General features: G+C 47.6%; 1 protein-coding gene across 1 annotated transcript in view; it reads left to right on the top strand.

Annotated features, from left to right (window-relative positions):
- The window catches only part of Nlrp12 (NLR family pyrin domain containing 12), a 28,722-nt gene extending 11,046 nt beyond the window's left edge, over positions 1 to 17,676 (top strand). The window contains exons 4-10 of the mRNA XM_051161816.1: positions 3,199 to 3,369; positions 5,823 to 5,993; positions 8,503 to 8,673; positions 10,593 to 10,763; positions 14,499 to 14,669; positions 16,304 to 16,474; positions 17,589 to 17,676. Of these exons, the coding sequence (XP_051017773.1) occupies positions 3,199 to 3,369; positions 5,823 to 5,993; positions 8,503 to 8,673; positions 10,593 to 10,763; positions 14,499 to 14,669; positions 16,304 to 16,474; positions 17,589 to 17,676 (1,114 nt within the window). The remainder of the gene's footprint in view (positions 1 to 3,198; positions 3,370 to 5,822; positions 5,994 to 8,502; positions 8,674 to 10,592; positions 10,764 to 14,498; positions 14,670 to 16,303; positions 16,475 to 17,588) is intronic.
- Positions 17,677 to 17,975: the final 299 nt, after the last annotated feature.

Here is a 17,975-nt window from a genome sequence, read left to right as displayed (position 1 = left end):
TGTACCCCAAGTTTGCCTCCAGCTCACTATGTAGTTGAAGATGATAATTGAAACCCCCTTGTCCTCCAGACTCTACGTCCAAGTGCTGGGATTACAGGTGTGCACCACAGTGTCCACAGCTTGTTTTGACTAGATCTCGCTCTGCCAATTCTCCTGCCTCCGCCTCCCAGGTGTTGGGATTAGAAATGTGAAATCACCGGGACAACCAGCCAAGGATTCTCCAGACAGCCAGGAAACCTTGGAAACCGGGTGATGCTACTGACATCTAGTGGCCATACACGGAGATGCTTTGAGGTGGCCCACATAGACGGGGTGATTCCTGCAAAGCCATCAAAGCGGTTCCTAAACAGGGTGTGGGCGCTCACACCTTTAAAAGCAGCACTCCGGAGGCAGAGGCAGCACTCCGGAGGCAGAGGCAGGTGGATCGAAGTGCGTTCGAGGCCAGCCTGGTCTACCAAGCGAGTTCAGGACAGCCAAGGCTACACAGAGAAACGGTCTCAAACAAAACAAAACAAAGATGGTTTCTAAATACTCAGTGAGTCCAAACAGCATACAGGGTGGTCTGCAAAACACCTATAACAAAGAGAAAGACCAATAGTGCAAGATCTGGGACATTCATCTAAACACTATTCACTGATTCTTAACTGGAGCTCACGATAGGGAGAATCTATTATTAAAAATCTTTTCAGAGCCAGGCATGGTGGCTCGCGCCTTTAATCCCAGCACTTGGGAGGCAGAGGCAGGCGGATTGCTGTGAGTTCGAGGCTAGCCCTGTACAAAGCTAGTCCAGGACAGCCAGAGCTACACAGAGAAACCCTGCCTCAGAAACCAAAATAAATAAATATAAAAAATAAAAATGTTTTCATGAGTTCACCACGGAGGTGCAGACCTTTAATCCTAGCACTTGGGAAGCAGAGACAGGTGGATCTCTGTGTTCCAGGACAGCCTGGTGTACAGAGTAAGCTCTAGGACAGCCAGGGCTGATACACAGAGAAACCCTGTCTTTAAAAACCAAAAAAACAAAACAAACAAACAAAAAAACCTTTTCAGGCCTGGCCGTGCTGATCCACACCTTTAACCTCAGCACTTGGGAGGCAGAGACAAGTGAACTCTGAGCTGAGGCCAGCCTGGTCTACAGATTGAGTTCCAGGACAGTCAGGGCTACAGCAAAACCATGTCTTGAAAACCAAAACAAGCCAATGTAAGAAGGAACCGAACTGAAGCCATTTTGCGGGGTGAAATAATGTGTAAGTTCCCACTATCTCCCTGGGAACTGACATCCTGGTTGGCAAGTAGAGACAGGAATGCTAGGCAAGTCACCCCGCCACAGTTGAATACCCCAACCAGTGGGAACAGGATAAGTGTACCACAAAGACGAGTTCCTACGGAAATCCCCATTCCTAAATCCTGATTGGTGGGATAACTTGGCACAGATGTTTGTGGTTTCAGAGCTTAAAAACTCTGTAGTGGAGACAGGCGTGGTGGTGTAATCCTAGCACTTGGGAGGCAGAAGCCGTTGGATCTCTGTGAGTTCGAGGCCAGCCTGGTCTACAAAGAGAGTTCCAGGACAGCGAGGGCTATTATACAGAGAAACCTTGTCTCAAGAAAACAAAAACAGGCCAGGCATGGTGGTGCACGCCTTTAATCCCAGTACTCGGGAGGCAGAAGCAGGGGGATCTCTGAGTTCGAAGCCAGCCTGGTCTACAAAGCGAGTCCAGGAGAGCCAAGGCTACACAGAGAAACCATGTCTCGGAAAACCAACTAACCAACCAAACAAACAAAACACAAAACAACAAAAAAAGCCACAAACAAATCAAAACAACAACAACAACAACAAAAAAACAAAAACAAAAAAAACTTTGTTATGGGACAGGAGAGATGGCTCAGTGGTTAAGAGCACTGGCTGCTTTTCCAGAGGTCCCGAGTTCTATTCCCAGCAATCACATGGTGGCTCACAACCACCTATAATGGAATTTGATGCCCTCTTCTGTCATGCAGGCATACATGCAAATACAGTACTCATAGAAATAAATAATTTTTTAAAAAACAAAACCTTTATAACAAAACAAAAACTCTGTAGCATTCTGGGTCTGGGTCACAGTTCAGGCCTGACCAATCAGTAGTGGCCTGAGTGCGATAAAATTTTGACATCTACTTAAATGCTCACTAAGATGAAGTTTGAAGCCGGGCGTGGTGGCGCACGCCTTTGATCCCAGCACTCGGGAGGCAGAGGCAGACGGATCACTGTGAGTTCGAGGCCAGCCTGGTCTACAAAGTGAGTCCAGGATGGCCAAGGCTACACAGAGAAACCCTGTCTCGAAAAACAACAACAACAACAACAACAACAAAAAAAAAAAAGATGAAGTTTGAAGCTACAGCCAGCTCCCGAGCCTGTGCTGCTGTCCCTGCCTGGTCAGTTTTTGCTGCCTAATTCAAGTAAGGATCTTGCTTTGCTGGACTCTTTTTGGATTTTCAGACCCTGACACCAGGTGTCATAATAGCCTTTATTCCCAGCACACAGGAGGCTGAGGCAGATGGATCTCTCTCTTTGAGTTTGAGGCCAACCTGGTCTACACAGTGAGTTTCAGGACAGCCAGAGCTACATAGTGAGACCTTGTCTTAAAACAAAACAAAACACACACACACACACACACACACACACACACACACACACACACACACACACACACACGTGCGCACATACACACATGGAAGGGAAAAGGAAAAAGATAAGAAAGATGAAATAAATGAAGAAAATAAAAGAACTATCTCTCTGAAGTCAAGCATGATACCTCACACCACTGTAATCCCAGCAATTGGGAGGTGAGGGGCAGAGGAACAGGAGTTCAAGGTCATCCTCAGCTACACAACAAGATCAGGACCAGCCTGGGCTACATGAGACCTGCCCCCCCACACACACATAGACTCATGAATGTTCTAAGAGCATTGGCAGGCGGATCGCTGTGAGTTCAAGGCCAGCCTGGTCTACAAAGCCAGTCCAGGACAACCAAGGCTACACAGAGAGACCCTATCTTGAGGGGAAAAAAAAAAGTGTTGGAGTTTGAGATAAACTTGAAAATAACAAGGGAGAAAGAAACACTATAATAAGGAGGCCAAGATGCTTCCCGAGTTGTTAAATGAGATACATGTCTCCCATGATGCTTATATGGACTGCTAAATGTATTGTCCTTTACACAGACAGGAGAGGAACACCCTTCCTGACGTCTACAGTGCGCACCTCTCAGCAGCTGTCTGCACCAACCCAAACCTGATCGAGCTGGCCTTGGACCGCAACGCCTTGGGCAGCCGGGGTGTGCGGCTGCTCTGCCAAGGCCTCAGGCATGCCAATTGCAAGCTTCAGAACCTGAGGTGAGGTCCAGCTGAAACATGAGCTTCTCGGGGACTCCACATACCCTCTCCCATGAGGTTCATCCAAGAAGGACACACAGGGTGGTGTCTGTTTGCCATGCCTCCTTTGGCGGTGTACCACAATGGGGCAGTCTCTTCTGTCACTTTTTTTTGGGGGGGGGAGGGGGTTTCGAGACAGGGTTTCTCTGTGTAACAGCTCTGGCAGTCCTGGAACTCGCTCTGTAGTCCAGGCTGGCCTCAAACTCATGAAGATCCGCCTGCCTCTGCCTTCCAAGGGCTGGGACTAAAGGTGTGCGCCACCACTGCCTGGCCTCTTCTTTAACTTTTAAGTGAGTTCTAGAGACCAAACTCGACATTGTCAGGTATGCACAGCAAATGGTTTCACCTATTGAGTCATCACCAGCTCACCACTTTTTTTTTTTAAGCAACAACAACAACAACAACAAAACAAAAACAAGACAGCCAGACGCAGTGGCACATGCCTGTAATCCCAGCTTTCAGGGAGTCTGAGTTCAAGGCCAGCCTGGTCTACAAAGCTAGCCCAGGACAGCCAAGGCCACAGAGAGAAACATGGTTTAAAAAAAACAAAAGAAGCCAAACAAATAAACAACAAAAATAGGGATTCACTTGCTACACTGGGACTCTCTATATAATCCAGACTGGCCTCCAACTTGAGAGATCTAACTACCTCTGCAACCCTGCTTCCCCCAACTCTCCCTATTCCCCCGCCAGGAGTGCAGGAATTAAAAGTGTGACACTATGCTGTTTTTTAAAAAGACAGTTTTTGCCTGGCATGGTGGTGCACACCTTTAATCCCAGCACTCGGGAGGCAGAGGCAGGTGGATCACTGTGAGTTCAAGGCCAGCCTGGTCTACAAGGCAAGTCTAGGCCAGCCAAGGTTAACAGAGAAACCCTATCTTGCAAAACCAGAAAAAAAAAAAAAAAGACACTTTTTTTTCCAAGACAGGGTTTCTCTGTGTAGCCTTGGCTGTCCAGGACTTACTTTGTAGACCACACTGGCCTCGAACTCATAAAGATCCACTTGCTTCTGCCTCCCAAGTGCTGTGATCAAAGGTATGGTCCACCGTGCCAAGCTTAAAAAATATTATTATTTTTTTATGTGTATATTTGCATATAAGGATGACAGACAGGTATCAGATCAACTGCAACTAGAGTTCCAGGCCCTTGTTAGCTGTCTGACAAGGGTATTGGGAATTGAACTTGGGTCTTCTGTAATTACTGAGCCCTACAGCCTTATATTTTGAAGCAAGCTCTCAAAGGGAACCTGGAGCTCGCCCATAGGATCCACTTGCCTCCTTGTATGTGCTGGGCAGAAGCTCTATCTCCAAGTCACACCCCAGCCCCTCACTGGGGGATTCTAGGCAGGGTCTCTACCACTGAGCCACCTCCAGATTTTTTGGGGGGAAGTGCTAGGAATAAAACCGAGGTCTTTACCCACAGAGCCATCTATCTAGCCCCCATAATATGTTTATGATTAAAAAAAAAAAATCCATATTACACCACTGCCACCTAAGCCTTTTGTTGTTGTTGTTTTGTTTTTTCGAGACAGGATCTCTCTGTTTAGCCTTGGCTGTCCTGGACTCACTTTGTAGACCAGGCTGGCCTCAAACTCACAGCGATCCACCTGCCTCTGCCTCGCAAGTGCTGGGATTAAAGGCGTGCGTTACCACCTCCACGCCTAATAGCCAATATCTCCTTTGTTTTTCTTTGTCCTAAGGATAGAAACCCAGGACTACAAATATGCAAGTCAAGGGTTCTGCCACTGAGCTGAGAACTTCTTTTTTTTTATATTATATCAGATAAAAAGGGAAGAAACGGGGGCTGAAGAGATGGCTCAGAGGTTAAGAGCACTGGCTGCTCTTCCAGAGGTCCTGAGTTCAATTCCCAGTAACCACATGGTGGCTCACAACCATCTATAATGAGATCTGGTGCCCTCTTCTGGCCGGCACGTGTACATGCAGGCAGAAAACTATATTTAATAAGTGCACACCTTTAATCCCAGTACTGAGGATGCAAAGACAGATCTCTGAGTTTGAAGCTAACCTGATCTACAAATGAGCTCCAGGACAGCCAGGGCTACACAAAGAAACCCTGTATTGGAAACGAACAAACAAAAGAAAGAAAGGCCAACGACAAAAATAAAAGGAGTGAAGGAGCCGGGCGTGGTGGCGGCGCACACCTTTAATCTCAGCACTCGGGAGGCAGAGGCAGGTGGATCACTGTGAGTTCGGGGCCAGTCTGGTCTACAAAGTGAGTCCAGGACAGCCAAAGCTACACAGAGAAACCCTGTCTCGAAAAAACAAAAAACAAAAATCAACAAAAAAAAGGAGGGGGGTCGTGAAGGAAAGAGAAAAGGGTGTAGGGCAGAGAACAAAGAATTCCAGAGCAGCTACCAAGTAAGTAACTTGCTTCTGTCCTCCTTCCCGCCTAAGGCTGAAGAGATGTCAGGTCTCCAGATCAGCCTGCCAGGATCTTGCAGCGGCTCTAATCGCCAACAGGAATTTAATCAGGCTGGACCTCAGCGGCAACAACATTGGGGTGCGAGGCCTGGAACTGCTCTGTGAGGGGCTGCGGCACCCCAGGTGCAGGCTGCAGATGATCCAGTGAGTGGGTCTGAAGTAGCCATCCCCGTTCTCCCCCCTCGGCTCCAGCTCCTCCTCCCTCTCCCTCCCCTTCTCCGCTTGTTAGTCCTCCCCCTCTTTTTAAATCCTATTATACATATACCGGGAATTCAGTGTCCCATCCCCCACCCCCCTCACCTCTGCTCTTTCTCTGTTTCTTTTTATTTGTTAGTTTGTTTTTGGTTTTTTCCAGACAGGGTTTCTCTGTGTCATCCTGGCTGTCCTGGAGCTTTGTAGACCAGGCGGGCCTCAAACTCATAGAGATCAACCTGCCTCTGCCTCTCAGTACTGGGATTAAAGGCGTGAGCCACCACATCCAGCTTCTCTCTCTTTATTTAGACATGGTCTTAGCAAGGCAGTGGTGGCGCATGCCTTTAGTCCCAGCATTCTGCAGGCAGAGTGAGTTCAAGGCTAGCCTGGTCTACAAATCAAGTCCAGGATGTCCAAGATGACCTAGAGAAACCCTGCCTCAAAAACCAAAAAAAAAAAAAGAGAGAGAGAGAGAGACAGGGTCTTATGTAGCCCAGGCTAGCCTCCAACTTGTTATTTAGCACAGGCTGGCTTTGAGCTCCTCATCCTCTTACCTATATATAAGCTGGTAGTGTGTCACCACACCTAGTCTTCAGTGTGTATATCACGTGCATAGATCAAACCCAGCCCACGCTTTCTTTTTTTTTTTTTTTTAAAGATGTATTTATTTATTGTGTATACAGTGCTCTGTCTGCATGTACCCCTGCAGGCCTGCAGAGGGCATCAGATCACATCATAGATGGTTGTGAGCCACCATGTGGTTGCTAGGAACTGAACTCGGGACCTCTGGATGAGCAGTCAGTGCTCTTAACCACTGAGCCATCTCTCCAGCTCAGCCCACGTTTTCTTACTCTACCCGAAAGGTTAATTTAAAAAAGAAAAAGTAAGCTGGGCATGGTGGCACAGGCCTTTAATCCCAGCACTCTGGAGGCAGAGGCAGGAGGACCTCTGTGAGTTGGAGGCCAGCCTGCCAAGGCTGTTACACAGAAACCCTGTCTGGAAAACCAAAAGGAAAAAAAAAAAAATAGCAGAGAAATTTTGTTTTTGTTTGTCTTTGGTTTTGGTCTGTTGAGATAGGGTCTCCTTGGGAGGCAGAGGCAGGCAAATCACTGTGAGTTTGAGACCAGCCTGGTCTATAAAACAAGTCCAGGACAGCCAAGATAACATAGAGAAACCCTGTCTCAAAAAAAAAGAAAAATGGGGGGGCAGGGTCTCCCTGTGTAGCCCTTGCTGATTGGAACTTGATGTATAGACCAGGCTGGCCTTAAACTCACAGAGGTCTGTGTGCCTCTACCTCCCCAGTGCTGAGATTAAAAGGGTACATGATCATACCCAGTCCCAATAGATTTCTCTCTGTGTGTGTGTGTGTGTGTTTTAAACTATTTCTTTACAAAGTTCTTGCTATTATAACTGCTTTTAAAATATAGCAAGCTGGGCATGTTGGCGCACACCTTTAATCCCAGCACTTGGGAGGCAGAGGCAGGTGGATCACTGTGAGTTCGAGGCCAGCCTGGTCTACAAAGTGAGTCCAGGATGGCCAAGGCTACACAGAGAAACCCTGTCTCGAAAAACCAAAAAAATAAAAATAAATAAAATATAGCAAAATGAGGCCATTTACTAACCTGTCAAGTGGAACATACATGGTATAGAAAAAAATCCATAGTCATTTAAACTATTAAAACAGATTATTGAAAATTAAGTAACTAGGAGACTTGTAATACTCCCTTGAACTTGTAGGAAATAAAAATACACTTGGCCACAGGAACCCAATCATTTTGTATTACCGACTATATGAAATAATACAGTAGAAGACAATGGCAGCTTGCAAAGTACTTGACAATAAATTTCAAATCTATTTAAATTCCTCCGTTCCAAGATTGCGTTTTAAGTTTCCTGGGGTTCCCAGTAGATTTCTTTAAAACTTGTTTGAAGGCCGGACAGTGGTGGTGGCGTATGCCAGTAATCTCAGCACTCAGGAGGCAGAGGCAGGCGGATTGCTATGAGTTCCAGGCCCCCCTGGTCTACAAAGTGAGTTCAGGATAGTCAAGGCTATACAGAGAAACCCTGTCTTGGGGGGAAAAAAAACTTGGTTGAAGTCAGGTGTGTGACACAGACACACACTTTTTTTTTTTTTTTTGGGGGGGGGTTTTTTGAGACAAGGTCTCTCTGTGTTAGCCTTGGCTGTCCTGGAGTCACTTTGTAGACCAGGCTGGACTCGAACTCACAGCGATCTACCTGCCTCTGCCTCCCAAGTGCTGGGATTACACAGACACACACTTTTAATCCCAGCACTTGGGAAGCAGAGGCAGGTGGATCTCTGTGAGTTCCAGCCCAGCCTAGTCTACTTAGGGAGACCCCTGTCTTAATAAACCAAACCAAACCAACTACGTAGGAAAAAGAAACCACGACATAGGTTCCTGCTTGGTCACTGAACAGGACATGACAACCTCTTCCCTCCCAGGCTGAGGAAGTGTCTGCTGGAGGCTGCAGCCGGCCGAGAGATGGCCTCCGTTCTCAGCAACAACTCACACCTGGTGGAACTGGACCTGACCGGGAACCCCTTGGAGGATTTGGGTCTGCAGTTGCTGTGTGAAGGGCTGAGGCACCCCGTCTGCAGGCTGCGGACCTTGTGGTGAGTCCTTCAGGGTTGAGTCAGAGAGCAGGTCGGTGCGTGGGGAGTCCAAGTAGAGAAATGGGGCAGGTGGTGTGACTTTGCGTGCCAGCATTCAGGAGGCTCAGGCGGGGGTGTTGCCATTGGGGTGTTTTCAGGCTCTTGGAAAAGGGAACTGGTAGTTAACAGCACTTGTTGCTTTTACAAAAGGACCTTGGCTCAGTTCCCAGCACCACTATGGCCGTCGCAATTTATGTAAAGCCAGTCCCTGGGAATTTGAACCTGAGTCTTCTGGAAGAGCACGCACTGCTCTTTTTTAAAAAGACTTATTTATTTATTATTATGTATACAGTGCTCTGTCTGCATATACACCTGCAGGCCAGAAGAGGGCACCAGATCACAGTATAGATGGCTGTGAGCCACCATGTGGTTGCTGGGAATTGAACTCAGGACCTCTGGAGGAGCAGTCAGTGCTCTTAACCTCTGAGCCATCTCTCCAGCCCACAGGCAGTGCTCTTAACCAAATCATCTCTAGCCCCATGGAATAATAATTAAAAAGAAAAAAAAAAAAAAGGGAGCTGGGCGGTGATGGCACACGCCTTTAATCCCAGCACTTGGGAAGCAGAGGCAGGTGGATCACTGTGAGTTCAAGGCCAGCCTCGTCTACAAAGTGAGTCCAGGACAGTCAAGGCTACACAGAGAAACCCTGCCATGAAAAACCAAAAAGTAAAATAAAATAAATTAACGGGAGGGGGGCTAAATTAAACTCAGGACCTTTAGAAGGGCAGACAGTGCTTTTAACCACTGAGTCATTTCTCCAGCCTCTAAAAAATAAATCTTCTCCCAGCACTCGGGAGGCAGAGGCAGGTGGATCGCTGTGAGTTTGAGGCCAGCCTGGGTCTACAAAGCGAGTCTAAGGCAGCCAAGGCTACACAGAGAGGCCATGTATCAATAAATAAATAAATAAATAAATAAACCTTTTAAAGACATTGTGTAAAGACCTATTATGTATACAGCGTTTTGCCTGATGTACACCTGCGTGCCAGCAGAGGGCGCCAGATCTCATAGATGGTTGTGACCATGTGGTTGCTGGGAATTGAACTCAGAACCTTTAGAAGAATAGACAGGTGCTCTTAACCTCTAAGCCATTTCCCCAGGCCCCACAATAATTCTTAAATGTAACTTGAAAACTACACGTATATGTAACCCAATACATGTAATGTCATATTTGACATCTTGAAGTTTTTTTTTGTTTTTGTTTTTGTGTTTTCCTTGTTTTTATTTTTGGTGGTGCTGGGAATTGAACTCAGGACCTTGCATGTATCAGGCAAGTGCCCTACTACTGAGCTATACCCCCTATCTCCTGTCTCTTTGAGACAGAGCCTCACTATATACCCAGGCTAGTTTCTAGTGAAGGATCCTTCTGCCTCTGTCTACCAAATATTGATGGGTGTCACAGGTAAGCGCCACACAGCTTGCTAAGAACATTGAACTCAATGATGAGGCAGAATGGAGCTGGGCGTGGTGGCACACGCCTTTAATCCCAGCACCTGCGGGGACAGAGACAGGTGGATCACTGAGTTCGAGGCCAGCCAGCCCGCTCTACAAATTGAGTCCAGGACAGTCAAGGCAACACAGAGAAACCCTGTCTTGAAACCCGGCCCCCCCCCAAAAAAAAAGCTGGCGTGGTGGTGCACGCCTTTAATCCCAGCACTCAGGAGGCAGAGGCAGGCGGATCCCTGTTGAGTTTGAGGCCAGCCTGGTCTACGAAACGAGTCTAAGACAGCCAAGGCTACACAGAGAGACCCTGTCTCAAAAAAAAAAAGAAAGAAAGAAAAACCAAAAAAAAAAAAAAAAAAAAAAAAAAAGTCAGGGCGAGGGTAAATTCAATGCCCCTAGGAAACTCACCCACTGTGCTTACTGAGCTGGATTTTATGCAGGCTGAAGATCTGCCACCTTGGTCAAGCTTCCTGTGAAGACCTGGCCTCTACCCTCAGCAGGAATCGGAGTTTGATGGAGCTGGATCTGGGTCTGAATGACCTGGGGGATTCTGGGGTGCTTCTGCTGTGTGAGGGCCTCAGGCATCCAGACTGCAAACTCCAGACCCTCCGGTGAGTGGGGCTCCCCATCAGCCTGCTCTCTTCCCCGGCATGGTACCTCCCATCCCCTCACCAGCTCTATCTACAGCATCTTTCCTTTCAAGATTTCTTGCCACAGGGCCTCTACACAAAGCACTGACATTCCCTGAGACTGCTCTTCTGCTCCTCTGTGCACTTAACTTCCAGGAAGATTGGCTAATCCTTCAGATCTCAGAACCACCACCAAGGACCAAAGTGTATCCTCTGTTCTAGTTTGTTCTCTGTTGCTGTGATAAACACTGTGACCAAAAAACAACTTTGGAAGGCAACGGTTTATTTTGGCTTACAGGTTATATGTAGTTCATTGAGGGAAGCAGGAAAAAAGAAAGAAAGAAAAAAGGAAAAAAAAAAAAAAAAAAGGGAAAATGCTACTTACTGGCTTGTTCACTCTGGCTTGGTCTTCTAGCTGGGGTTTTTGTTTTTGTTTTTCCTGGTTTTTCAAGGTAGAGGCCTTTAATCCCAGCACTTGGGAGGCAGAGGCAGGCAGATCGCTGTGAGTTCGAGGCCAGCCTGGTCTACAAAGTGAGTCCAGGACAGCCAAGGCTACACAGAGAAACCCTGTCTCGAAAAAAAAAAAAAAAAAAAAAGGTAGAGGTTTCTCTGTGTAGCCTTGGCTGTCCTGGAACTCACTCTGCAGACCAGGCTGGCCTCGAACTCAGAGATTCACTTGTCTCTGCCTGCTGAGATTACAGGCTTAGGCCACCACGCCCAGCTGTTTGCTAGCAGTTTTTATACAGTGCAGGCTTACTGCCTTCAATGGGCTCCTGCACCAATTAACCATCAAGAAAATGCCTGCAAGGGGACATGTATCCCTGCACTCAGAAGGCAGAAGCAGGTGGATCACTGTGAGTTCGAGGCCAGCCTGGTCTACAGAGCCAGTCCTGGGACAGCCAAGGCTACACAGAGAAACCCTGTTTCAAAAAACAAGCAAGCAGCCCGGTGTGGTGGCGCACGCTTTTAATCCCAGCACTCGGGAGGCTGAGGCAGAAGGATCACTGTGAGTTCCAAGGCCAGCCTGGTCTACAAAGTGAGTCTAGGACAGCCAAGGCTAACATAGAAAGACCCTGTCTTGAAAAACAAAAGCAAAAAAACAAAACAAAAGGAAACAAAAAAAAGCAAGCAAGCAAACAAAAGCCTACAGAGAAGCCAGGCAGTGGTGGCACATGTCTTTACTCCCAGCACTCAGGAGGCAGAGGCAGGCAGATCGCTGTGAGTTCAAGGCCAGCCTGGTCTACCAAGTGAGTCCAGGATGGCCAAGGCTACACAGAGAAACCCTGTCTCGAAAAACAAAAAACAAACCAAAAAAAAAAAGCCTACAGAGGCTGAAGAGAAGGCTCAGCAGTTAAGAGCACGTGTTGCCCTTAGAGAGGACACAGTTTAGTTCCCAGCATCCACATTTTAGCTAACAATCCACCATCTATGACTGACTCCAGTTCCAGGGAATCTGACTTCTTCTAACCTCTGTGGGCACCAGGCACCCACGTGGCATGTAGGCCACTACATATACATGTACATGTAGGCAAACTATTCATACACATTAAGGTAAAAATAAACATATTTTTATAGGTATGTTCTTAGCCAGGTGTGGTGGTGCATGCTTTTAAATCCTAGCACTTGGGAGGCAGAGGCAGGCGGATGTCTTTTAGTTCCAAGCCAGCCTGGTCTATATAGTGAGTTCCTGGATAGCCAGGGCTGTAGAGTGACACCCTGTGTGTGAACCATCCAAAAAGGAAAACAAAGCCAGGCAGTGGTGGTGCAAGCCTTTAATCCCAGTACTCAGGAAACAGAGGCAGGTGGATCTCTGGGAGTTCGAGGCCAACCTGGTCTACAGAGTGAGTCCAGGACAACAGCCAGGGATGTTACACAGACAAACCCTGTCTCAAAAAACCAAACCAAACAAAACAAAAAAAAAGGGGGGGGGGCTAGAAAGATAGCTCAGCAGTTAAGAACACCACCTGCTCTTCCAGAAGTCCTGAGTTCAATTCCCAGCAACCACATGTGGCTCACAACCATCTATAATGAGATCTGATGCCCACTTCTGGCCTGCTGGTATACATGCAGGCAGAGCACTGTATATGTAATAAATACATATTTTTTTAATTTTTAAAAAGCCGGGCGGTGATGGCACACTCTTTTAATCCCATCACTCAGGGAGGCAGAGGCAGGTGGATCGCTGTAAATTTGAGACCAGCCTGGTTCCAGGACATCTAGGACTGCATAGAGAAATTCTGTTTTGAAAAGAAAACGAAAATCTTTAATTTTTGTTCTTGTTCCTGTTGTCCTTTTTCGAGACAGGGTTTCTTTGTGTAGCCCTGGCTGTCCTGGACTCGCCTCCAACTCACAGAGATCTGCCTGCCTTTTCCCCCACACCCACGACAGTGCTGGGATTAAAGATGTTCGGTGGTGGCGCAGGCCTTTAATCCCAGCACTTGGGAGGCAGAGGCAGGTGGATCGCTGTGAGTTCGAGGCCAGCCTGGTCTACAAAGTGAGTCCAGGACAGCCAAGGCTACACAGAGAAACCCTGTCTCGAAAAACTAAAAAAAAAAAAAAGATGTTCATCACCACACCCAGCCTAATTCCTCTTTTTAAGTACTGTATTTGGGGCTCATTGCCCACATGTATGCTTGTGACCACATACATGCCTAGTGCCCAGAGTCCAGAACACAGATTTAGAGACCCTCCAGACCTGGAGTTGCTATGGCATGGGTGCTGGTAATCAAACCAGTACTTACTGCCACTGAGCCATCTCTCCAGCCCCTCCGCCCCAAAACGAGGTTCAGCCTGTCTATCCTGGAACTCATTCGGTAGACTAGGCTGGCTAAAACAGCTCAGAGATTTGCCTGCCTCTACAGAGATTAAGGGTTTGTGGCCACCCACCACCGGGCTTGTCCTCAATTTTTGTTTGGTTTCCTTAGACAGGGTTTCTGTGTGTGTGTGTTTAAGACATGACCTCAGTACGAATTTTTTTTAAAAGATTTATTTATTTATTTATTTATTGTATATGGGTGCTTTATCTACAGAAGAGGGCATCAGATCACATTATAGATGGTTTTGAGCCACCATGTGGTTGCTAGGAATTGAACACAGGACCTCTGGAGGAGCAGGCAGTGCTCTTAACCACTGAGCCATCTCTCCATCCCTGCCTCTGCTTTCTAAGTGCTGAGATTAAAGGTGTGCGCTGTCTCTGTCTCCCCTCTCGCCCCCCGGGGTACCTCTCTCCCCATTCCTTCCCCCCCATGCTCATTTAATAAACTCCTCTATAACATAAAAAAATAAAAGAAAAAATAAAGGTGTGCGCCACTACCTCCTGGCCAGAATTTATTCACTTGTTTATCTGTTTTTTAAAGATTGATTTATTATGTATACAGTGCTCTGCCTGCATTTAGAAGAGGGCATTAGATCACATTATAGATGGTTGTGAGCCACCATGTGGATGCTGGGAATTGAACTCAGGACCTCTGCAAGAGCAATCAGTGTTCAGCCTCTGGGCCATCTCTCCAGCCCCCTTGCTTTTTTATTTTATTTTTTTTACCCTGAGTTTCATCTACCTGGGCCCTTGCTTTCTCTCCTATCTTCATCTTCACCTTCTTCCTCATCCGTTGGCAAAGCCATACTCCTGCAAATACCAAGTTTGGCACTTAAAAGTCCAGCCTGGTGACATTACCAAAAGGTGCAGGGCAAATTCAGCTTGGCCATCCCTTCTCCTAGGTTGGGCATCTGCCGGCTGGGGTCAGATGCCTGCGCAGGGATCGCCAGTGTGCTCCAGGTCAACACGTGCCTCCGAGAGCTGGACCTAAGCTTCAATGACCTGGGAGACAGGGGCCTGAGACTGCTGGGGGAAGGAATGCGGCACCAGGCCTGCAGACTGCAGAAGCTGTGGTGAGCGGGTTTCCTTGGGCGGAGTGGGAGGTTGAGGGGGTGAGCAGCAAGGGTGGGGATGTCAATGGATGAGACAGCTTTTCCTTTTGTGTTTCTGGGCTGCTTCCCCCTCCCTTTGGAAAATCCAAACACAGATGAAAAGACAGTATGTGGTTTAAGGACGAGGTTCACCTCAAAAATTCCCACCTAAACCCAGCCTGTGCACGCCTTTAATCCCAGTACTCGGGAGGCAGAGGCAGGCGGATCTCTGTGAGTTCGAGGCCAGCCTGGTCTCCAAAGCGAGTCTAGGACAGCCAAGGCTACACAGAGAGACCCTGTCTTGAAAAACCAAAGGAAGCCGGGCGTGGTGGCGCACGCCTTTAATCCCAGCACTCGGGAGGCAGAGGCAGGCGGATCGCTGTGAGTTCAAAGCCAGCCTGGTCTACAAAGTGAGTCCTGTCTCGAAAAACCAAAAAAAAAAAAAAAAAAAAAAAAAAAAACCAAAGGAGAAGAAAAAAAAGAAAAGAAAAACACAACAAACAAAAGACTCCCTGGGGAGAGTGAACCACTGATGGCTAGAGCCATCCCTACTACTTCTGAGCCCAAATTTGGCTCCAGATTAAAACTGAGGAACAATTAACTGCAAAAGGAAATCCTGGATCCTTGGCTTCAAACCACAATGGGGATCCAGTCTATAGTAAGTCACATTATTATAGCGTGTATTATTTTCTTGTGATTAAAAAAAAAAAACAGTAGCCAAAAACTATTTATCTATTTTGGTTTTTCGAGACAGGGTTTCTCTGTGTAGTCTTGGTTGTCCTAGACTCACTTTGTAGACCAGGCTGGCCTCGAACTCACAGCGATCTGCCTGCCTCTGCCTCCCAAGTGCTGGGATTAAAGGCGTGAGCCACCATGCCCGGCCGCCAAAAACTATAGGCAAAAAAAAAAAAAAAAAAAAAGCCAGGCATGGTGGCACCTGCCTTTCATCCCAGCACTCGGGAGGCAGAGGCAGGCAATCACTAGGTTCAAGGCCAGCCTGGCCTACAGAGTCCAGGACAGCCAAGGCTACACAGAGAAACCCTGTTTCGAAAACACCAAAAAAAAAAAAAAAAAAAAAAAGAGGGGGTTTGGTGAGGAGGAAAAGGCAGGACAGGAGCTAGAAACAACCCCAGCACAGCCTTGAACTCAGATCTGCCTCTGCCCATCAGGTGCTAGGACTTAAAGGTTTGTGCCAGCAACCACATCTGTCTTAAACCCAAGAGCTACAAATGCTTTGTCTTTTCGAGACAGGGTCTGTGTAGCCTTAGCTATCCTTCATCAGGCTGGCCTAGAACTCACAGTGATCCTAGTACCTCTGCCTCCCAAGTACTGGGATTAAAGGCCTGTGCCACCACACCGGGCTACAAATGCTCTTAACTGTAGAGCCATCTCTCCAGCTCTTCCACATTGTGTGTGGGGGGCAAGTGGAGCTAACTGAACCCTGCATGAACATGCCGGGGAAGACTATTTGTTAAGGGATACAGACCGCTCACTCACTAATGAACGTGTTCAGGCAACCACTGGGTGGGTTCAGGACAGTTTCGGGTCCCTTAGGAAATCTTCAACCCTATCCCCTGAGAAGCACGCCTCATACACCTCCAGCTTGTCTTTGGCAGGCTGGACAGCTGTGGCCTCACATCCAAAGCGTGTGAGGACCTTTCTTCTATCCTGGGAATCAACCAGACGCTGAATGAGCTTTATTTGACCAATAACGCTCTGGGGGACACCGGTGTTCTGCAGCTGTGCAAGAGGTTGAGACATCCAAGCTGCAAACTTCGAGTCCTGTGGTGAGAGTGAACTCTTGATTTCTCGGGGAGAGGCGGGAAGCAAAGCAAGAATTCTGGGCTCAGATTTGGGGGTAGGGATAATGACTGAGATGCATTAAAAAAACAAAAAACAAAACAAAAAACCTACATAAGCCGGGCACGGTGGCAGATGCCTTTAATACCAGCACCAGGCAGAGGCAGACAAATCTGAGTTCGTGGTCAACCTGGTCCACAAAGTGAGCCCAGGCCAGCCAGGGCTACCCAGAGAAACCCTGTCTCAGAAAACAAAAAACTGGTGCCAGGCGTGGTGGCGCACGCCTTTAATCCCAGCATTCGGGAGGCAGAGGCAGGCGAATCGCTGTGAGTTTGAGGCCAGCCTGGTCTACAAAGTGAGTCCAGGATGGCCAAGGCTACACAGAGAAACCCTGTCTCGAAACCCGCCCCCCCAAACACAAAAAACAGAAAACTGGGTTAGATAGATAGATCACCAGTTTAAAAGGCATTTGCCGCCTTTACAAAGGACCCGAGTTCAATTCAAGCACGCATGTCAGGTGGCTCACAACCACCTGTAATTGCAGCTCCTGGGTATGATTCCTTTCTCTTTACCTCAGCGCCCCCCCCCCCCCCCGTAAATAATAAAAACAAAACGAAGCAGATGAGCGAAAGTAGAGTAGTTCACTCCTCGAACTGGGTGTATTACAGCGAGACCATTATTTATGCACATGCTAACCCGGAATTACAGACTTCCTCCTCCTGCCTCAGCCACCACTGCCTGGCAAAAATAAAGTATTTGAAAAGTAATTTTCTTTACTGCGTTAAAATTCGGTATAAGCAGCCAGGGGTGGTGGTGCACGCCATTAATCGTGAGTCCAGGACAGCCAAAGCTACAGAGAAACCCTGTCTCAAAAAATAAATTCAGGGGCTGGAGAGATGGCTCAGTGGTTAAGAGCACTGCCTGCTCTTCCAAAGGACCCGGGTTCAATTCCCAGCACCCACATGGCAGCTCACAACTGTAACTCCAAGATCTGACACCCTCACATATAAATTAAATAATTAAAATTAAATAATTAAAAAATATTTAAAAAAATAATGCTGTCTTTGAGTTACCAGTGACGGTCTCATGTTTGATCCCCAGGCTGTTCGGAATGGACCTGAACAAAATGACCCACAGGAGGCTGGCAGCGCTTCGAGTCACAAAACCGCACCTGGATATTGGGTGTTGAGCAGTCTGTCTGGAAACAGAACGGACCCCACCAGGGCCTTTCTTCCTTCAGGCAGCTGTGACCCACCAGCGATCAGCCTCTGGCACAGGAGACGCAGAAAGTGCGGGTTCACAAAATGTACGTTGTGGTTGCGATCTAAACACCCAACCTTTGATGGAACTTTTTAGCTTTGGCTTAGACTCCATGCAATTAACTCAGAAAAAGGGCTGGCTGGTTAGGAGAGAACGCCAGGGGGAAAACACAGTCAATGGACCAAGACTGCCACCTCCTGGCCAAAGTCCAGAACTACAGCCTGACTG

This window comes from Acomys russatus, chromosome 19 (genome assembly GCF_903995435.1).
Source record: "Acomys russatus chromosome 19, mAcoRus1.1, whole genome shotgun sequence".
NCBI lineage: Eukaryota > Metazoa > Chordata > Mammalia > Rodentia > Muridae > Acomys > Acomys russatus.
This window is presented reverse-complemented; position numbering and strand designations above follow the sequence as displayed.